This window comes from Homarus americanus, unplaced genomic scaffold (assembly GCF_018991925.1).
Source record: "Homarus americanus isolate GMGI-L3 unplaced genomic scaffold, GMGI_Hamer_2.0 scaffold5212, whole genome shotgun sequence".
Taxonomy (NCBI): Eukaryota; Metazoa; Arthropoda; class Malacostraca; order Decapoda; family Nephropidae; genus Homarus; species Homarus americanus.
The window spans coordinates 105,295-128,876 of NW_024720820.1; the positions used below are offsets into that span (position 1 = coordinate 105,295).

General features: G+C 40.6%; 1 protein-coding gene across 4 annotated transcripts in view; it reads left to right on the plus strand.

The window, feature by feature from the left end:
* The window catches only part of LOC121861267 (serine/threonine-protein kinase OSR1-like), a 45,181-nt gene extending 26,018 nt beyond the window's left edge, over positions 1-19,163 (plus strand). Inside the window, exons 5-6 of one of the 4 annotated variants that reach the window (XR_006087996.1) lie at positions 16,067-17,223; positions 17,301-19,163. Coding sequence is in view for 1 of the 4 variants with exons in the window: in XM_042358912.1 (XP_042214846.1) it covers positions 16,067-16,144 (78 nt within the window). In the remaining 3 variants the exon portion in view is untranslated. Of the gene's footprint in view, positions 1-16,066 lie in introns of all 4 variants that reach the window. The other 3 variants (XR_006087997.1, XR_006087998.1, XM_042358912.1) reach the window with 3 other exon arrangements.
* Positions 19,164-23,582: the final 4,419 nt, after the last annotated feature.

The window sequence follows — 23,582 nt, forward strand, 5'->3', positions numbered from 1 at the left end:
CACCCCTACTTATGGATCGTCACCCCAACGTAAAAGTGGTCTTCCTTCCTCCCAACACTACGTCATTAATCCAGCCCATGGACCAGGAGTTGATCTGCAATGTTAAAGCTCCATACTCGGCAAAGAAATTCAAGCTCCTGAACGACTGTACTAACACCAAGGATGAGTTGCGTAAGCTGGGTGACACCGACAGCGAGAGTAAAAGCGACGAGGACAAGGAACAAGAGGTTGTGACTCAAGAAGTTCTCGTCAAACAGTTTTGGAAGAAATTTAACGTCAAACAAGCTGTAGACTTCTTGGTGGAGGCATTGGATCAGCTGTCTATAGCTACGATTCGTCACGCATGGAGGCATATGTTGCATGGCATACCAGGTGAGAGGCAGAGTCAACCTGTGACTGGTGAGGTTCAGTCTGTGACAGTGGCATTGGACCTTGCAAGAGAAGCTGCGCACAGTATTACAGCTGAAGGCTTCTCCGAGACCACCAACGACGACATCCTGGAGGTGGTCAGAGATCCTGAAATGACTGCCGACAAGATGTTGGAAGATGATAACGTCAGTGAAGAGGAAGGTGGTGCGTCAATCCCAGAAGAACACAAATTAACGCATAGTAATATTAAGGGTGCCATCGGGTGTGCAGAAAAATTAAAGCTCTTCCTTTCCAATGACCCTGACGATGACCGCTATGAAGTCTTCCATACCCGGCTGGTGCAGGCTATGGAGCCGTACATCAAGGTGTATCAAGACAACATCAACACTAGCTGTCAAAAAAGCATTACCGAGTTCTTCGCCCGCAACGCACCACAGCCAGCCAGAGCCAGTGATAGTGACAGTGAAAGTGACTTTGAGGGATTTGTCAGGGAAGCCCTGACAACTATAACTGATAGTGATGCACCTAGTAATGGTGATTCACTTGATGGCCAGTAGCCTGCCCTCTGCCTCGGAACCAGCCTCCATCCCCGTATGCCGACCCATCTCTTCTACTAACGTAAGTGTTACACCCAACCTTTAGTTTTCCTAACCTAACCTTTATTTTTCCTAACTTAACCTTTATTTTTCCTAACCTAACCTCTTCTATATTAATTGTGCGTGCATACCATCATAAAGTTAAGATAATATTTTTACTACAACATAGTTGTGTGTTGTCAAAAAGTGGAGTTTGGGGGTCGGGCCAGTCTCTATTGGAATTAATCCCATATGTTCTGTTGTTCACTTTACGCGGGTTTCACTTTCCGCAGTGCCCTGTGGGTTCAATTGACCGCGTAAATCGGGGTACTACTGTACTATCAATATGTTAACTAAATTTCAGAATGACTAATAATTTTAATGTAAAAATGCAAAAATATTCAAGACACCAACAAAATTGATGTTCACTCCACTGTAAACAAAGCCACACTGACATCTGGTGGGTGGGTTAAGAGGCTGATGGGCGCACAAAAAACTAGTTCCCTGTACTGCATATATTGCACTGGTCTACAAATTTTTTTTTTTTTCTGGCATGAAACCTTTTAACTGTTTTTTACTAACTTTAAGGCGCTGAATCCAAATCTGATCTCAGATTTGCTCCATCACGTAACGTGCCAGAATTTACTGAGCTACCAGAGATTGAGGATATAGACCGGAATTCACCTGTTTCTACTGATGAAGATGAAGAGACTGATCTTTTCAAGCCATCTGGTGAAGATTGTGAAAAGCCAACGTTGTTTACTCAGTCAGAATTGAATGATCTGGTCAGAGATCTAAATTTGCCAAAACAGTCTGCTGAATTGTTAGCTTCCAGGCTTCAAGAGAAACGACTCTTAAAACCTGGCACGAGTGTCTCCTTTTATCGCAACAGAGAAGAGCAACTGCGGAAGTACTTTCATTCATATGACCAGCTTGTTTTTTGTAATGATGTAGAAGGACTTCTTCTCTCCATGGGACTACCAGCATATGATAGTAAGGATTGGAGACTTTTTATTGACAGTTCTAAAAGGAGCTTGAAATGTGTTCTTCTTCATAACGGAAACAAGTATGGTTCAATTCCAATCGGACATTCTGTACAAATTAAAGAAGAGTATGAAAACATTAAGACTGTTCTAGAGAGGTTGCAATACCATGCTCATGAATGGTTAATTTGTGTGGACTTGAAAATGGTAAACTTTCTATTGGGCCAGCAAGGAGGGTACACAAAATACCCCTGTTTTCTGTGCTACTGGGACAGCAGGGCTACAGCAGACCATTGGGTGAAAAAGAATTGGCCACCAAGACATAGTTTGACGCCTGGTGACAAGAATATCATTAACGATCCTCTGGTTGACAGGAAAAACATTGTCCTTCCTCCTCTGCACATAAAACTTGGTATCATGAAGCAATTCGTCAAGGCTCTTGATCATAGTGGAGAGTGTTTCAGATATATATGCTCAACCTTTCCAAGTCTTAGCGACGAGAAGAAAAAGGCAGGGATTTTTGATGGACCTCAAATAAGAACACTACTCAGAGATCCACACTTCCTTGCAACAATGACTGAGGCACAGGCAAGAACTTGGAATGCTTTCTCTAATGTGGTGCGGAACTTCTTAGGGAACAAGAAAGCGACAACTATCAAGAAATTGTGGAAGAGCTGCTCTTGAGTTTACAAGCACTTGGATGCAGAATGAGTATCAAGGTTCACTACTTACACAGTCACTTGGACGAGTTTCCAGAAAATCTGGGAGAAGTGAGCGAGGAGCAAGGGGAGCGCTTTCATCAAGACATTAAAGTAATGGAAGAACGTTACCAAGGTCGATGGGACTCGAACATGATGGCGGACTACTGCTGGAGTTTGATGAGAGACATTCCAGAAGCTGTACATAAGAGATCGGCCAAAAAGAGGAAGTTTATGTAACTGTAACTTGATCTTAATACTTGCACTATTTCTACCGTACATTAATTGTTTTTTTCACCCTTCAATGTTACATTTAAATATTATATGTGCATTAACTTTCCAATTTGATATTAACAATTTTTGGTTATAGAAAAATACAAATTATAATGCTGAAAAAATTTATGTATACATGTTTAAACCGTCAATTTTGATCCAAAAGTTTACGTTTCCCAGCAAAAGTGCAATATGGTATATCTCAAAAACCTGATGTGATAGACAAAAACCAAAGTCATATTTGGATTCTGCACCCCAAATTTACTTAAAATCCATTTAAAAACCTTGTGCCAGAAAAATTGTGTTGACCGGTGTTATCAATATATTAACTAAATTTTAAAATGACTAATAATTTTAATATAAAGAATTCACAAATATTAAGGAGCACAACTTTCTTGATATTTACTCCACTGGAAACGAATGTAAACATAGAACAGATTACTGAATTGGCAAACTAGCCCATCAGCTGATCAACTGATGCTTACAACAAAACGTGTTTGTCATAAGGATTTCGTTAATTGAAGTTTTGTTTGTTAACCGAATTGAAGATCCTTATGGGAGGTAATTCGTTAATCGAACCGTTCGTTATTGCTTATTTATTAATTAATACCACAACATCACCCCCAGACACCCCCATATTGTATGACATAAATTTATGCGTGGTTAACTACGTGGAGGTGAATTAAAAGATCAGCTGTTGAGGTTTGCTTTTAGCAACACTGGTGCATGTTACCACTGCTTTCCACTCCATCTCTCTAATCACCCACAACTTTCAGCTTTCTCTCTCCCCATTTTAAAATTTTATGTAACGTAATGTTGAAGGGATACATTGTGATAAGTGTAAGTATAAAAAATACTGTATTTTAGCTTTCATGTTTATTCAAGACATGTTCAGGTCCTGAGACCTGTTAATCCCCCACCCAACAGTGGGTGACCTGACATTGTATCAGAAGGTCAGTAATATGAGACCACCAATATCCAACCCTACCTCTACCTGACATTATGTCAGGTCTGATGAGATCCACTAATTCCCCACAGCTCCATGGGAGTGGAAAATACCAGTCTTTTGTGTAAAACACAGCTTCATTCACGACCGTATCATATAGATTTTTAGTTTAGACTCTTGGAAAACTCCCCAGCACACAGAAATATTCTGAGGATGTGAGCTAGTGTTTTTCTGTGCAAGATGCATAGCTTAGACACTCGGAAAGTTTTTCCAGAAACCGGAAATATTTCCAGGGATGGGAGATTTTTCCTGGTTTGAGAAAGTAGTCTGGTTACTCAGAAATCTTGCATTCCCGGAAGTTCTCTGCACCAATTGTTCCGGCTAATTGTATATCACTGTATGACCATCTACTTTATGGGATCTTCAAGGGTAATTTTGACTACACGTATACCCGGTATGTAAACCTCTAGATATGATATTCCGCTTTAACGATGGTCATAAACTAAGACCATCTTGCTATATACGATGAACATAACTTGCTGTAGTGATATCCATTGACTATCCATAAATATCAATTGGTTGTAATTTTTTTTTATCTCAAGTACAGCTCCTCCTCGACTTACGACGGTTTTAGGGACCCAAATCCAGGTCGTAAGTCGAAAATGCTCAAATGATACATATAAAATCTAAACTGGGCATCTCTTTTTCTTCTCAGCACCACAAAACTGTCACTTTTAAGCTTGACAGTCATTTTAAAATGAATTACAAACGAAAATTTTTTCTGTGTACTGATGTTGGGACTCGAAAATACGTAATTTGACAAAATTTTGGTACACTGAGGCAGGTCGTAAGTGCGAGTGGTCGTAAGTCGAATAGGTCGTAAGTCGAGTGGTCGTAAGTCGAGTAGGTCGTAAGTCGTGGAGGAGCTGTACAGTAGAACGTTGATATAACACGAGATATAACACTAAATCGAAGTGTTGTTTCAATGGAATAAATTAGTTGGGTACTTGAGAGAAACACAATACAGTCGACCCTCGTTAAAACGGACTAATAGGGGGGGGGAAGGGTGTCCGTTTTAGCCGATTGTCCGAATTAACCGATTTAGGGGTTAATATTGCATTATACAGCTATGTGTATGTTTATTTGAGTGCCCCGTCATAGGAGTCCATTTTCTCTCACTTCAGCACTCCTGAGTCGTCCGTTTTCTCTAAATCTTAGAGTGCATCAGAGACTGTTTTATCTTACTAGTGACACAGAATTTGACATTGCAACTGGGGTTGCAATTGTTGAGGCAACTTAGGTATGTCTGATTACAGTTGGAATATTCAAGATCCATTGTGAGTGATGTTTAAAGCATCAACTGTCTTTATGGTTGGTAAAACTTGTCAAGTCTGTCAGTCTGAATGGCATGTGTGAGGCCTTGTGTTTGTACAACCGCAAAATATATAAATATATAATGTTATGATAATTATCAGAAACACATACGTAGGCATAACGAGGTTTATTACAAAGTGATGAAAAGGATACTGTACAGTGGGTAGTCCACAAAACATGTAGCCATGTCTCTTTATTTGAGTGCCCCGTCATAGGAGTCCGTTTTCTCTCACTTCAGGACGCCCGAGTCGTCCGTTTTCTCTTAATCTTAGAGTGCACCAGGGACTTTGTTATTTCTTAGTAGTGACACAGAATTTGAAATTGCAACCCCAATTGCAACTGGGACAATCCCAGAACCAGAAATTTGATATGGACAGTTCAAATTTCGTCCGATTTATCCGAAATCCGGATTAAAGGGGTCCGAATTAACGAGGGTCGACTGTATACTAAAAAGACTGAGAGTCTACCAAGATGCACCTCAGCCCATCTCCTACAATAAACAAAACATTGTTTTTTGCAGTATTAGGTTAAAACAAACACTCTAAAATCAACACAGCTAAAATTACGGGATGTGAAATGGTCTGTTTACTGGCGATCAGCTGATGATGAGAGGGTGGTCACACTGGTGCCACTAACTATCCACCTCTCGCCTGACTCACTCCATCCACCTCTCGCCTGACTCACTCCATCTCTCGCCTGACTCGCCTCTCGCCTGACTCTCTCCATCTGCCTCTCGCCTGACTCACTCCACCTGCCTCTCACCTGACTCACTCCATCAGCCTCTCTCCTGACTCCACCCACCTGCCTCTCACCTGACTCTCTCCATCTGCCTCTCGCCTGACTCCACTCCACCTGCCTCTCACCTGACTCCACTCCATCAGCCTCTCGACTCACCCATCTGCCTCTCACCTGACTCTTCCATCTGCCACGCCTGGACTCTCTGCCACTGCCTCTGACTCTGCCTTCTCCTGACTCACTCCATCTGCCTCTCGCCTGACTCACTCCACCCGCCTCTCTCCTGACTCACTCCATCTGCCTCTCTCCTGACTCACTCCATCTGCCTCGCCTGACTCACCCATCTGCCTCTCTGCCTCTAGCCTGACTCACTCCATCTGCCGCCAGACTCACTCCATCTGCCTCTCCTGACTCACTCCATCTGCCTCGCCCTGACTCCACCCATCTGCCTCTGACTCACTCCATCTCTCCCACTCACACTCCATCTGCCTCTCCTGACTCCACTCCATCTGCCTCTCGCCTGACTCACTCCATCTGCTCGCCTGACTCACTCCATCTGCCTCTCTCCTGACTCACTCCATCTGCCTCTCTCTGACTCTCTGCCTCTCTCCTGACTCTGCTCTCTCGCCCACTCCACTCCATCTGCCTCTCTCGCTCCATCTGACTCATCACTCACTCCATCTGCCTCTCCTGACTCCCCATCTGCCTCTCGACTCACCCATCCGCCTGACTCACTCCATCTGCCTCTCGCCTGACTCACTCCATCTGCCTCTCTCCTGACTCACTCCATCTGCCTCTCTCCTGACTCACTCCATCTGCCTCTCGCCTGACTCACTCCATCTGCCTCTCTCCTGACTCACTCCATCTGCCTCTCGCCTGACTCACTCCATCTGCCTCTCGCCTGACTCACTCCATCTGCCTCTCGCCTGACTCACTCCATCCCTACCACTCACCCAGCACTCGCCTTCCTCTCAATTTATTTTTTAATTACTTTATTCTATAAAAAATAGATTTTCACTCATCTTTAGTTAGACAATTTATCCTCTGAAGATGCAGAGCCCAACTCGACCAGCTCATTATTCACATCACTGTCCAAATTGGTGCCCCACACTTGAAGCAACATTTCCTCGCTGCAGTGCTTCCAGCACCATGATTTTCTGCTCCAGTGTAATTGCTTGCCTTGTTTTCTTGGTCTTTGTGGTAGTTGCAGTAGCTAGCCTCTTGGACATAGTGGCGATGGTTGATGCATGTGGTAGAAGGAAATAGTGTCACACAATATGTCCATTCACTAGAGCGTCAGTGTGAGAACTGAGGATGTGTGATGGTGTGGGAGGGTGGCAGGCAGCCTTGGAGTGTGCCCAGAGATGCGTCTGGTGGGAAACATTAGGCGCGAATTTTAAAATAGTGTGTATTTCCATATGATGCGCCAGATTGACCCGCGTAAAATAGGAAAGATTCGCTTTAAATTAATATATTGTCCTTAATTTTGTGTGTCGCTTTAAATCAATAATTTTAAATTGAATCGCCTTAAATCAATGTTCTTCTGTACAAACTATGGGTTGTATATACTCAAGTTAACTGCTGTCTTGCAAGGATTCCAGCAATGCAAATTATATTTTTCTACGTCAAGTCAGTGACATTCTATAAGGAAACAATATTTAACCCCATGCATGATGCATCTCTGCCTTCACTTGTCAGCCCTACCTCCACGTTGCCACAACCTGCGCACTACAGCCGTGTGTTTGGTTCTTTGTTGATCATAAACCCACCATCACATGGCTTCACTATTATCAGCCAGCTTTGTACTTATTATTGGTGTTTTTCTTATATAGTGAGAGGACAGCACTAACATTTAGACTGAACTGTGTTATGGTGACGATCAAGTGATATTTTCTGTGTTTTTGTGACTGTAAGGTGCGTCGACTCTGTTGTTTTGAAAATGTGAGCAGTGTCGGCCGCTATCATTGTTTTTGTTATCATCGCTCACTCTGTTTTTATGACAAGTGCTTGTGTTCTGTTTTTGTGACAAGTGCCTTTGCTCTGTTTTTGTGAGTGTGAAGTGAGCAGTGTAACCTTGAAAATGTCTGGGAAGGCCAAGGCATCCAAGACAACTGTGTCTCTGAGGTGAAGCTTGACACTGTTAAGCAGCATGAGACTCCCCAGAGGCTGTGTGACGTCTCCACTCCACCTACAAGAGTCCTCTTAGCCTTGAAGGAGACATGTGATAATGACCAGACTTATACGTAGTAGTATTGTAGGAATTGTTTGGTCGGTGAGACTTGTGTGTTTGGGGACTGGCTGGGAATGTATCCCATTGAACCCCATGTTATAATGTTCCCTATCTATGATAATTCACCTTGTGTTGGGTTTATCAGGAACCTAACACCCACCATAGCTTGAGGTTTACCTGTACTCGTTTTTGGCCTTATGCGCTCTCTTCGGAACATAACCCTCACATTAGGTGTGATATGACTGTAACTCTTTATGGGTCTGTCTACCTATTTATCTACTGAATAAAGTTCAAACAGTGTTGAACAGGGTTGCCAGACTATTATTTGCTCTCCCACTGAGGACTCCCACTACCCCATTCTTAATCGAATAATATTGTCTTCCAATTAAAGCTATGATAGAGTTCAATCTCTGTCTAATGACTTTTAAGACACTAATGTTTGGTGATCCTAAGTATTTTGCCAACCAACTAATTCCTCTGACTATACTGTACTGGACATTGTTAAATAATTTTGTGTAGTAGTGATGAGCTTTCACACCTTGAGGAGCCCACAGCAGTAGGGGAATGTTCTTTTGATGCCTGATCCTTTACCTGTACAACACTGTACCCAGACGGTACAATAGATTGCCTGTATCCATGAAGCAGCTGACTTCTGTGGAGGCCTTTATGAAACAGCTTCAAACATATCTTTCTTGAAAGCTTATGATCCTGAACAGGGTACTGAACAGTGATGGAGAACTAAAGGGTTTAGGAAGCATTAAAATTTAAAGATATATGAAGTACAACTGGCATTTTTTTTCTTTTATTGTACAGTGTAACCCCGCTTTACGCGGTCAATTGAACCCACGGAGGCCCGCGTAAAGCGGGAAACACGTAAACTGAACAACAGAACATATGGGATTAATTGAAATAGAGACCGGGCCGACCCCCAAACTCCACTTTTTCAGACACAATACCTACGTTGTAGTAAAAATAACATCTTAATTTTATGATGGTATGCACACACAATTAATAATTAAAAGAAATATAAAAAATATTAGGTTTTTTAACACTTACATTAGTAGAAAAGATGGCTGGGCATATGGGGATGGAGGGTTGGTTCCGAGGCAGAGGGCAGATTATTGGCCCTCACCTGTATCACTTATATCAATTGTATCACTATCCACCACAGAGGCTTGCAGGGCCTCTTTGTCAAACCCCTCAAAGTCCATATAAGTCCATATCCTCACTATCACTGACTTGGGCCTGCTGTGGTGGGTGGCGGGTGAAAAAATCGGTAATGTTTTGATGACTGGGCGACCTTGTGCGCACCCTGCCCGCGCCGCTTCCCGCGTATATGAGTAGATGCACCGCGTAAAGTGGGAATTCCGGTTCTGGCGGGGTACCGCGTAAATGTAGAAACGCGTAAAACTGAAACGCGTAAAGCGGGGTATTACTGTAGTGTATTTTTTGTCTTTTACTTCTTAGTGTTTTGAGCTCCAGTGAATTCCTTAAAAGAACTGGCAGTTTTGAGAAACAAAAGACCAGCTATTATTATTATAATTATTTAACCTTATATTTGTGGTAAAGGTTGCCAGATATTGCATGTGGTCACATGTTGGCAGCTGGTACACTGAACGTTTCAACACCATTACTGAATTGTTACAACATTCACTAGACCAGCCCATGATGGTGTCTATGATGGTGTCTATGATGGTGCCCATGATGGTGCCCATGGTGGTGCCCATGATGGTGCCTATGATGGTGTCTATGATGGTGCCCATGATGGTGCCCATGATGGTGTCTATGATGGTGTCTATGATGGTGGCCATGATGGTGTCGATGGTGCCCATGATGGTACCCTCCTGACCAGAGTTGTAAAGTAACAAAATAAATGTAACTTGAGTATTATACTCAAGTAACATTTTTGGATATTTACTTTTAAAAAGTACTAAATTTTTTTGTATTTTTCCTTAAGTAAGGGTTTCTAATAGTTTACTCCAATATAATTAAAAACACAAAAATCGTTACTCGTTACATGACCCAAACAAAGTCTTTTAATGTGTGTGGAAACTAATAATATACATTTTAAATTAATTAATTATTAACTGTAGTAAAGAGTTGTGTGGGTGGAGGGTGTGGTGTGGGGAGACACCACACGGTCACATACCTACAGGTCTCTTGAGGTGAGGCGACATCAGGTCAGGTGGCAGTGGCCATGACAACAGACTTTCCCTTTGATCTTCTTGTGTCCATTAACACCTTGACCAACCGCCTCACCCAGCCTACCCTCTTGTCCCCCTCCCCCATCAAGTCCCCTCTTCTCCCCCACCTTTCCTTCAGGGGTTTGGTCTTCCCATTAGACATCAGTTGCTCTTTACATATACCTGTACCTAAAATTAATATCAAAGAGGCTGTATTCTAAAATGCTTAATGTAATTCTGTCTTAGATATAAAGCCTGTATCTATACATGTGTGAGACTGACCACCCCCCTGCACCCGCCAGACGTTATGTGGTGCAAAAAATTCAGCCACTCATCAATTAGAATAAAAAAGTGATGTCACCACAGCCACACCCCAGTTAGAGGGACAGTTCATGGTGAGTTTTAGTCAGACTCAGTCACTATGGAGGCAACAATCATCCACAAACTCCTCAACTGAAGGAGCTTGATAGCTACTTGTCATGCCCAGGGGATGGAATGGGGCTACTGAGGTCTTTCTCAACATTATGTGACTTATCTCTCAAGTTTAACACCCCACTACCTGCATCTGCTGCTTGTTTGGTCATGTTGGGCTTATTATTTATTATTTAATTAATTTATTACACCCCAGGAGGCAACAAGCCTAGTCACAAGACCATGTGGTCAGACACTAATACATTGGTACTATTTTCTCGCAGGACACTCTATGACTTGTGATATTGAGACAATATTGATGTGATTTAAGGACAATGGGAGTTAGCACCACCAAAGTGTGGGAAGTGTACAAGAATTAAATCTAAATTATTATGAATAAGTAGGTGGTGACATATAGTGGTTAGTGACTCTCCCTGTGGTAGGAGGTCCCTGACAGTGGGACAGTCAAGGCAATATTGTTGAAGGGTGTTAGTGTTGGGACAACTACAGAGTTTACAGGAAGAGAAGTGTGGGTCATCCCCTGCCTCAGATACTTAGCAGATAGGTCTATATCTTAACCTAATGCTAGCAGGGACAACATTATGTCTGTGGACCATAAGTCTATGTCGACACACTTGTGTGGATAAGGAAGAAAGTGATCATTGTGTTGGATGGATATATTTTCATGGAGAGGAGCGGCTGAACGTATTCTCTTTCGGTGGGTCATGCTGGACTTATATTTAGGCCTAAAAGGTCCTGCTTAGTCAGCGGTAATTTTGAGAATGATTTATTGACTAATCTTAATAGAAAGATTTGCAAATAAACATGTGTAATGTTGTGTCTTATTTATGTCTTTATTTAACTATTGTTTTATAATTTACTGTGGATTTATTTTAATATTTGATATAATTAGTTATTTTGTTTTTACTTTCAGTACTTGAGTACTTTAAGAATGAGATACTTTTTTACTTCTACTTGAGTACATTGATCTTTGGATACTTTTACTTTAACTTGAGCAACATTCTGCCAACGTAACAATACTTTAACTTAAGTAACAAAGTCCGGTACTTTTTACAACTGTGCCCCTGAGACAGAACAAGAACTGCGACAGCCTGAGTTCCATTGGTGGAGTGACACAGTATCCCTCTCCATTATAGTGTGTTGTGGTGGAGTGACACAGTATCGCTCTCCATTATAGTGTGTTGTGGTGGAGTGACACAGTATCGCTCTCCATAATAGTGTGTTGTGGTGGAGTGACACAGTATCCCTCTCCATAATAGTGTGTTGTGGTGGAGTGACACAGTATCCCTCTCCATAATAGTGTGTTGTGGTGGAGTGACACAGTATCCCTCTCCATCATAGTGTGTTGTGGTGGAGTGACACAGTATCCCTCTCCATTATAGTGTGTTGTGGTGGAGTGACACAGTATCCCTCTCCATCATAGTGGGTTGTGGTGGAGTGAAACAGTATCCCTCTCCATCATAGTGGGTTGTGGTGGAGTGACACAGTATCCCTCTCCATCATAGTGGGTTGTGGTGGAGTGACACAGTATCCCTCTCCATCATAGTGTGTTGTGGTGGAGTGACACAGTATCCCTCTCCATCATAGTGGGTTGTGGTGGAGTGACACAGTATCCCTCTCCATCATAGTGTGTTGTGGTGGAGTGACACAGTATCCCTCTCCATCATAGTGGGTTGTGGTGGAGTGACACAGTATCCCTCTCCTTTATAGTGGGTTGTGGTGGAGTGACACAGTATCCCTCTCCTTTATAGTGTGTTGTGGTGGTGACACAGTATCCTCTCCATCATAGTGGGTTGTGGTGGAGTGACACAGTATCCCTCTCCATCATAGTGGGTTGTGGTGGAGTGACACAGTATCCCTCTCCATCATAGTGGGTTGTGGTGGAGTGACACAGTATCCCTCTCCATCATAGTGGGTTGTCTCCTTCACTGTCTCAATAGAGACATTGTTGATATGTTATGTTGCATTTTATCATAAATTTCTGAGTCTAATTCAATTCACAACATTTACTGTTTTTTTTTTTTTACCAAAGTGAAGACTGGTGTTGGCAGAGTACTGTACAGTGATAGTTAACAGGGTAACTATGGTACTGTACAGTGATAAGTAACGTTAATTATGGCACTGTACAGTGATAGTTAACAGGGTAACTATGGTACTGTACAGTGATAGTTAACAGGGTAACTATGGTACTGTACAGTGATAGTTAACAGGGTAACTGTGGTACTGTACAGTGATAGTTAACAGGGTAACTGTGGTACTGTACAGTGATAGTTAACTGGGGTAACTATGGTACTGTACGTGATAGTTAGCAGGGTAACTATGGTACTATACAGTGATAGTTAACAGGGTAACTGTGGTACTCTACAGTGATAGTTAACAGGGTAACTGTGGTACTGTACAGTGATAGTTAACAGGGTAACTATGGTACTGTACAGTGATAGTTAACTGGGGTAACTGTGGTACTGTACAGTGATAGTAGTTAACAGGGTAACTGTGGTACTGTACAGTGATAGTTAACAGGGTAACTATGGTACTGTACAGTGATAGTTAACAGGGTAACTGTGGTACTGTACAGTGATAGTTAACAGGGTAACTATGGTACTATACAGTGATAGTTAACAGGGTAACTATGGTACTGTACAGTGATAGTTAACAGGGTAACTGTGGTACTCTACAGTGATAAGTAACGGTAACTATGGTACTGTACAGTGATAGTTAACAGGGTAACTATGGTACTGTACAGTGATAGTTAACAGGGTAACTGTGGTACTCTACAGTGATAGTTAACAGGTGCTGTGGTACTGTATAGTGATAGTTAACAAGGCCAACTATGGTACTGTAGTGATATTAGTTAACAGGGTAACTGTGGTACTGTACAGTGATAGTTAACAGGGTAACTGTAATTTGCTGCAGTGATAGTTAACTGGGGTAACTGGTGCTCTACAGTGATAGTTAACAGGGTAACTGTGGTACTGTACAGTGATAGTTAACAGGGTAACTGTGGTACTGTACAGTGATAGTTAACAGGGTAACTATGGTACTATCTGATGATAGTTAACAGGGTAACTATGGTACTGTACAGTGATAGTTAACAGGGTAACTGTGGTACTCTACAGTGATAAGTAACGGTAACTATGGTACTGTACAGTGATAGTTAACAGGGTAACTATGGTACTGTACAGTGATAGTTAACAGGGTAACTGTGGTACTCTACAGTGATAGTTAACAGGGTAACTGTGGTACTGTATAGTGATAGTTAACAGGGTAACTATGGTACTGTACAGTGATAGTTAACAGGGCAACTGTGGTACTCTACAGTGATAGTTAACAGGGTAACTGTGGTACTCTACAGTGATAGTTAACAGGGTAACTGTGGTACTGTATAGTGATAGTTAACAGGGTAACTATGGTACTATACAGTGATAGTTAACAGGGTAACTATGGTACTGTACAGTGATAGTTAACAGGGTAACTGTGGTACTCTACAGTGATAAGTAACGGTAACTATGGTACTGTACAGTGATAGTTAACAGGGTAACTATGGTACTGTACAGTGATAGTTAACAGGGTAACTGTGGTACTCTACAGTGATAGTTAACAGGGTAACTGTGGTACTGTATAGTGATAGTTAACAGGAGTAACTATGGTACTGTACAGTGATAGTTAACAGACGCTGTGAGTACTCTACAGTGATGAATTAGCTGGGGTAACATGGTACTCTACAGTGATTAACAGGGTAACTGTGGTACTGTACAGTGATGGTTAACAGGGTAACTATAGGTACTATACAGTGATAGTTAACAGGGTAACTATGGTACTGTACAGTGATAGTTAACAGGGTAACTGTGGTACTCTACAGTGATAAGTAACGGTAACTATGGTACTGTACAGTGATAGTTAACAGGGTAACTATGGTACTGTACAGTGATAGTTAACAGGGTAACTGTGGTACTGTACAGTGATAGTTAACAGGGTAACTGTGGTACTGTACAGTGATAGTTAACAGGGTAACTGTGGTACTGTATAAAGTGATAGTTAACAGGGTAACTATGGTACTGGTACAGTGATAGTTAACAGGGTAACTGTGGTACTGTACAGTGATATAATAGGTAACTATGGTACTGTACAGTGATAGTTAACAGGGTAACTGTGGTACTCTACAGTGATAGTTAACAGGGTAACTGTGGTACTGTACAGTGATAGTTAACAGGGTAACTATGGTACTATACAGTGATAGTTAACAGGGTAACTATGGTACTGTACAGTGATAGTTAACAGGGTAACTGTGGTACTCTACAGTGATAAGTAACGGTAACTATGGTACTGTACAGTGATAGTTAACAGGGTAACTATGGTACTGTACAGTGATAGTTAACAGGGTAACTGTGGTACTCTACAGTGATAGTTAACAGGGTAACTGTGGTACTGTATAGTGATAGTTAACAGGGTAACTATGGTACTGTACAGTGATAGTTAACAGGGCAACTGTGGTACTCTACAGTGATAGTTAACAGGGTAACTGTGGTACTCTACAGTGATAGTTAACAGGGTAACTGTGGTACTGTATAGTGATAGTTAACAGGGTAACTATGGTACTATACAGTGATAGTTAACAGGGTAACTGTGGTACTGTACAGTGATAGTTAACAGGGTAACTGTGGTACTGTACAGTGATAGTTAACAGGGTAACTATGGTACTGTACAGTGATAGTTAACAGGGTAACTGTGGTACTGTACAGTGATAGTTAACAGGGTAACTGTGGTACTGTACAGTGATAGTTAACAGGGTAACTATGGTACTGTACAGTGATAGTTAACAGGGTAACTGTGGTACTGTACAGTGATAGTTAACAGGGTAACTGTGGTACTGTACAGTGATAGTTAACAGGGCAACTGTGGTACTGTATAGTGATAGTTAACAGGGTAACTATGGTACTATACAGTGATAGTTAACAGGGTAACTGTGGTACTGTACAGTGATAGTTAACAGGGTAACTGTGGTACTGTACAGTGATAGTTAACAGGGTAACTGTGGTACTGTACAGTGATAGTTAACAGGGTAACTGTGGTACTGTACAGTGATAGTTAACAGGGTAACTGTGGTACTGTATAGTGATAGTTAACAGGGTAACTGTGGTACTGTACAGTGATAGTTAACAGGGTAACTGTGGTACTGTACAGTGATAGTTAACAGGGTAACTGTGGTACTGTACATCACTCAGACATCCAAGTGTTTTATTTAACACTTATTTTTTACTTTATTTTCAGAATTCAGATTGTGAGCCTAATGAAGCACCAGACGATAAGGCATTAATAGGATTTGCTCAGCTAACAATCTCCGACTGACGAGATCGCATGGGCTTCCCCGACACATGGTCAGCCCAGGGTCCTCTGCACCTTTTAGGACGGCCCGACGTGTCGACCAGGAGGCAAAGCAACAGTCGTAGTGTGATTTGTGATGATCAAAAATTCATTTTAGTATTTTTTCATAGTGTAGGAGTTTTTTTCAAACGTGTAGTAAAATTCTGGAAATGAGAGGGAAATGTTTTTTGTAAATTGCAACATATTCTGTGATGTGTAAAGGAGATTCTCATCTCCCTTATAAGACTTTTGATTACATTTTTCAGTTGTGCGGTTTTCATATAGTGCAATACAATTTCCTGAGCAGTTATATTTGCATTATAATAATCATATTTGCTCTGATTCTTAAGTAACTGTCAATATTTTCTTGTAATAAGTTATGGTTTACCAAGTTTATATTGCATGTCTTTAATGGAGGGAGACGCACCTGTCACCACACTGGGGAGGCAATCAGTTGCTGTTAGTTACAGTAGTTAGTTTATGGTCATGTTATCGATCAGGTCCATCAGGTCTTGTTATCGATCAGGTCCATCAGGTCTTGTTATCGATCAGGTTCATCAGGTCTTGTTATTGATCAGGTCCATCAAGTCATGTTACTAGGGGTCACCTCATATTGGTCTAGTGTGGGGAAGGTGCACCTGCCATGGCCGCCACACTTCCAGCTTCATGAGATCACCAAAATCTATGTTTATTACACCTGTAGTTTACTGATTATTGTTATAAGAAGTAAGATTTAGTCATGGCACCATATACAGTACATGGTGTGGGAGGTGGATGATGATAACTGGTGGAGGGAGTACATGGTGTGGGAGGTGGATGATGATAACTGGTGGAGGGAGTACATGGTGTGGGAGGTGGACGATGATAACTGGTGGAGGGAGTACATGGTGTGGGAGGTGGACGATGATAACTGGTGGAGGGAGTACATGGTGTGGGAGGTGGATGATGATAACTGGTGGAGGGAGTACATGGTGTGGGAGGTGGATGATGATAACTGGTGGAGGGAGTACATGGTGTGGGAGGTGGATGATGATAACTGGTGGAGGGAGTACATGGTGTGGGAGGTGGATGATGTTAACTGGTGGAGGGAGTGCATGGTGTGGATGATGATAGCTGGTGGAGGGAGTACATGGTGTGGGAGGTGGATGATGATAACTGGTGGAGGGAGTACATGGTGTGGGAGGTGGATGATGATAACTGGTGGAGGGAATACATGGCGTGGGAGGTGGATGATGATAACTGGTGGAGGGAGTACATGGTGTGGGAGGTGGATGATGATAGCTGGTGGAGGGAGTACATGGTGTGTATAAAGGAAGAGTATATAGATAGAATAAACATATATACAGTTCAGATTAATTAAGAAGCTATGTAAGTCAGGTTTTGTTGTATCAGTGAAGAAAATAGACATTGGTAACCATTGGTATTTTCTTTGTGGGGAATTTAGGTTTGTTTGCAATAATTTTTAATTGATAACAGCTGAACTTGCATACACGGTTTTCTTCCCATTCACACTCATACAGTGTAAGTTGTTGATGAAGTGACGTCCTCCCTTCTGTCTCAAGTAGTGTACTCTTGGTCAAAAGCACATTAAGATTCATTTCTAATGTCATTTAACTGTTACAGTAATTTAATTTTTTAGAGAAAGTTAATATTAATTACAAGTGTTAATATTGAAAACATTTAATTGTTCGTCCATTAACGTCTGTGTTAGTTTTTTCTTCAGTTGATTGAATTTATTCCAGTTAATTTGCTGTATTAAGCCCCAGGGGAAAGTTTACTAGTGTTAAGGGATGCCAGTTAGTTACATTCTTGTTCATCAACATATAGTAGGAAGCATAAATATATGTCCTCATTGCTCATGAATCATATCATTGTCATGTGTGTGGTGTTATGTAATCTATTGTTGGTGAAGAAATTTGTAATGCAGTATTTTCACAATGATGGTGTTGGTTTGACAGCAGCAGGTAGTGTTGACCCAAGATGGCCTTACCCTGCACCCTTTCCTTGTAGTCATCATCCTGCACTACTCTGCTCTACTTCTGTTTTCCCACTTTGATAGATTTTGGAATTTTTACAAAAAGATGGTAATGTGCAGAATTTTTACACAAACTCGGACATAATATAATGTTAAACCGTTCGAGTTAAAGGTGATATACACGTGTTAAGAATCGGCATATTATGATTCCAAAATAAATGATAATTTCTTGTAGTGAATGAGGGTAGGAGCCCCTGGGTGATACTGCACACTCAAGTCTGGTACAGTATAGATGAGTATACTTCTTCATGATAATTTTCTTTCATACATGATATACTTTTTGGATATATTACTGTATTTAAATGCTAAACATGTAATATATGACTATATTTTAAGAGAGATGCATACCGCCCAGGGTCTTGTCCTACCCTGATGTACTTGCAGCTGTTCAAGTCATTGGATGTAGTGATGCACACGACGAATATTAAGCTGAATGGGTAGTATTTATAGCCACGTTTTCCTTAACTATACTGTATAGATAAATCACTTGATCTCTCACAAAAACCTAAGGGTTTAGAAGTGTCTTGTTTAGTGATAATAGCCAGTGAAAGACGAAATGTTATTGTGTACAGCTTATTGAATAAGAGGTTAATACACTTGTAAAATATGACCCAAATTGTGAAGAGTAAAGAAAGCACATCTTTGTCCTCGCAGGTATTCTGAGTGTGAGTCATATCCTTGTTATTGCCTGTGATGTTTTTGATTATGAGGTAATGGAAAATTTTCTTTGAAGCCTTAAACAGTGTTGCTGTAGAATAATTTAGTGATTATCGATATATGAAACAACATATTTGACATAATTAATGCCATAAGCAGCACCATAATTGATTCATTTGGGTAATTTTTATTGGACTCTTTACTGTTTTTAGGATTTTTGGTGGTAGAGGAAGGATGGTGGTGTGTGATGATGTAACAATAGTGGTGGTAGAGGAAGGATGGTGGTGTGTGATGATGTAACAATAGTGGTGGTAGAGGAAGGATGGTGGTGTGTGATGATGCAACAGTAGTGGTGGTAGAGGAAGGATGGTGGTGTGTGATGATGTAACAATAGTGGTGGTAGAGGAAGGATGGTGGTGTGTGATGATGGTAGTGGTGGTAGAGGAAGGATGGTGGTGTGTGATGATGTAACAATAGTGGTGGTAGAGGAAGGATGGTGGTGTGTGATGATGTAACAATAGTGGTGGTAGAGGAAGGATGGTGGTGTGTGATGATGTAACAGTAGTGGTGGTAGAGGAAGGATGGTGGTGTGTGATGATGATAGTGGTGGTAGAGGAAGGATGGTGGTGTGTGATGATGTAACAATAGTGGTGGTAGAGGAAGGATGGTGGTGTGTGATGATGTAACAGTAGTGGTGGTAGAGGAAGGATGGTGGTGTGTGATGATGTAACAGTAGTGGTGGTAGAGGAAGGATGGTGGTGTGTGATGATGTAACAATAGTGGTGGTAGAGGAAGGATGGTGGTGTGTGATGATGCAACAGTAGTGGTGGTAGAGGAAGGATGGTGGTGTGTGATGATGTAACAATAGTGGTGGTAGAGGAAGGATGGTGGTGTGTGATGATGTAACAATAGTGGTGGTAGAGGAAGGATGGTGGTGTGTGATGATGTAGCAATAGGCTCTGAATGATGTGTTCCAGTTGGTGCTTGTCACCTGCCCTACATTGTGGTTCTGGCTCCCCTACAGAGCAGCCCACCAAGGATACTGCCTCTCATTACCTCCTCCTCCTCCTCCTGCAATATGCCAAACTTTGTCATGTGGTTTAAGAGAAGGTCAGGTGTTGTGATAGTCATTATACAGTATGTTGCTCACTCTTAAGTTCCTTATTAGTTTGTTTATAACTGTACATACATACTATAGAACCACTGATGCTCTACACTACACTGATCCCTTATGCTATGCTGATGCCCTACACTGATGCTCTATACTACACTGATGCTCTACACTACACTGGTGCTCTACGCTACACTGATGCTCTACGCCACACTGATGCTCAACACTACACTGATGCTCTGCCCTTCACTGATGCTGTACACTACACTGATGCTCTACACTACACTGATGCTCTACACTATACTGATGCTCTCCACTACACTGATCCTTTTCTCTTAATTTCATATTCAGTTATGTTTGTGTAGTTAAAAGTGTCCCAAGATACAATATTAGTATAAATTATTATTATTTTTATTTAAGTTTGTTCATTTATGATGATAGTTTAAGCAACAACACACTACAGGTTTTACCTATGTGCTGATGATAGCAACAATTTGTAAATACTGTTACATAATAATTATATGAAGTGTCAAGCACCTCTAACACAGTATGTCTAGTTTATTCATAATATTGTATTGTATTAGTCTTGGCACAGGTTTGGTGACCTGAGATATATGTACTGTAGTTTACACCACAAGCTTCACTTGTAGTTATACGCTCTACCAAACATCGTGGCCTCGTATTATGGGACCGAGTTTTACATGACAATGTCCTTGAAAAGTTTGTGTGTGTGTGTGTGGGGGGGTATGTGTTAAAACAAGACTCTGATACTGGCTTGTGGGCATAAATAATAATCAAGAGGTTTGTTAATTTACCTCTCCCTCCAACACAGACTAACTGGACACACACACACACACGAGACTTCCAAAAACAGTGTCATGCTAAATTTGAACCTGTGAAGTCATTAGAACTAAGACTGGTGTTGCACTGAGATGTAAATGTTAACTAGCGAGTGATGGATGGCCGCCGGGTGTTAGTGTCGTGTGATGAGGCATGGTACAGTAACTATATGGGCGTGTCTCAATTTACAAAAGGTTTTTCAGGAGTGGAAATCTTTATGTATGTCGAGGGACGTCCGTACACTGCAACATGAACTTGATACAGACACTATGATGATAGTTTGTGAGGTATGGGCACCTCCTGCTTTACGGAAGGTCTTCTGGAACGATGGCCTTGGGTAAGTGGGAGGCTACTCGTACACACTTAACTCGGCAGTAACACAAAGTATTTAGGTTCTAGGTAGAGGTATTTGGGATCACTCTGTGGCTTAGCTTAATGAAAGAATATAATATAGTACCTTGAAGCTGTGACGTGATAAGAGTCTTAACAAAAAGGAAGATCTTGAAGCTGTGACGTGATAAAGAGTCTTTACAAATTTTTGTCACTTGTTTACACACGAGAATATTGTATTACAGTATCATGTTTTGTTATTGGTATTTGTTCAGTATTGCAATGTTTGCCTGATGAACCCTGACAAATAACTTTACAATTGATAAACTTATAATTTTCACTTTCAATAGTTAATTTAATAGATTATTGTTTCTTTATTATTGATGTTTAGTGTTGAGTAGATGAGAGAAATACACCAAATGCATCACTTACTGCTCTCACTAATATAAACAACTCAAACAAAATAAAGAAAGTTTTGTAAATGAGAATTAAAACATATTTATTAGAATGATTTTTGTGGAGCAGTTTTATTTAGGTGTCATTATACTTAAGAAATAGAGTTTTATTTGTCGGTGGTGAGTGATGTGAAGCAGAGAGAACAGTGGGGGAACAACTTTGATGGCCTACTTGTGTGTGGCCTTCACTTGAAGCTGAAGGTTGGGAGGTGAGGTGAGGTGATGTTGAGGCTCTCTTATTATGATTCTATTACAGTACTATACTGAAATTTACAAAGAAAATCCTCAGATAAGTCAAAGGTTGAAAGTAATGTGTTGTGTGTGTACAAGTTATTGCTTCACCAACACATGTGTTCATGAGTGCTCCGTGTAGTACTGATCACTTTCAAATACATCTTTAATTAAGTGAAACATAATCTAATACAATTTATTCGTAATTTGAATTAATGTAATAAATAGCAACTGCAATAGGTAATGTGTATGAATTTACATCAGACAAAGTCTAATGCAAAATATCTTTAACAAATTGTTGTTTAATTTGTAAAATCAGGTTTCCATAATTGGTTTATGTATTGTTTCTAAGAATTTATTTGTTGCTCCAAATAAGCGGGAGGAAATGTGCCAAAGTCCAACACGTTATTGTACTCTGTCTTTGTCTTCTATTGAAAATGTCAGAAAATAATTTTTCCTATGTTAATATTGAGTCTTGTATTTTGAGGGGCACATGCGTATCAAACTGTTCTTACTGTGTAAAAAACTAATATTACCAACACTCTCATTTTGTTGGCATTTAAAACTTGTTGTAATCAGGTGAAATTATCACAAGTTGTGGGAGCAGCAGCTGGTCTGTAGGAAGCTACAGGTTGCCTCAGGTAAAGGGGTCCCGGACAGTTTTTCCCCCAGACTTGGTCCACTCGTTAGCAATTGCCTTATTTGTGCCGTGTCACGTGAGATGTGTGAAAGGTTGTACATACTGAAGCTATTTTAACAGGAGTAAGAAAAATATGGTTTATTATAAGTGATAAGTTTGGTACTGCTGCCACCTTGAAGCAGTTAATATTTAATGTGAAACTATGCATATTATAAATCTCTAAAGAATATGTTATCTATAGTTCTTATTGTAGTATTGTGTGTGATGGAAATTCTTTTTGGTAAATATTTTGAAGGAATTTTAATGACCAAGAAGGAAAATAATAACTGCAATATTATATGATTTTGTTCTTTACTAAAATGTAGTTCAATAAAACAACTCCTGCTTTGAAAATACTGTATTTATGGATTTATTTCTCTCATTATTGTATGACTGAATAACCCATCAACACTCTACCTTCATTAATTCAACACATTAAGGGCTAAAATTATTTTGACTTTACAATATTCAATAATTTCCCAATTTTTGTGTTCAATTATTCATTTGCTTTCTTTTCAGTTTTGCGCCATGCTGTGGCTGCCACATAAAATAATTTTTATACAGTATTTTATGGCATATAAGACGCACTTTTTTGTCAGAAAAATTGCTAGAAAAGTCAGACTGTGTACTATAGGTGAAGTTGTTATCTGCTGTAGGCTAATGAATCCCCCAGTTGCTGTCTCCAGTAGGCTAAATTCTACCTAATCCAACTCCAGAATTAAAAATATGTTACACATAATTATTATTTTTAGTTAATTAAAAAATAATAATTATTGTAATATAAAAGTTGGATTTATAACTACTGTACTGATAATGAAAACGTGAGACGATTAATGTCCATACGGCAGACACCCAACTCTTCAGAGGTAGCTAAAGCAGTAACCATTTCTGAACTCTTACAAGCATTACAATCTATTAATGTCATACCTGCAATATTTATTTTTAAATTTACAAATACCTGATACAAATGAAGATTTACAGATAACTTTCTTTTCACATTTGCATATGTTAACATCGCTGGCAGCATTATAGCCAAGTTAGACTCATCACTGAAACCACCAGGCTACTGGGCCAAGCTGAGAGGT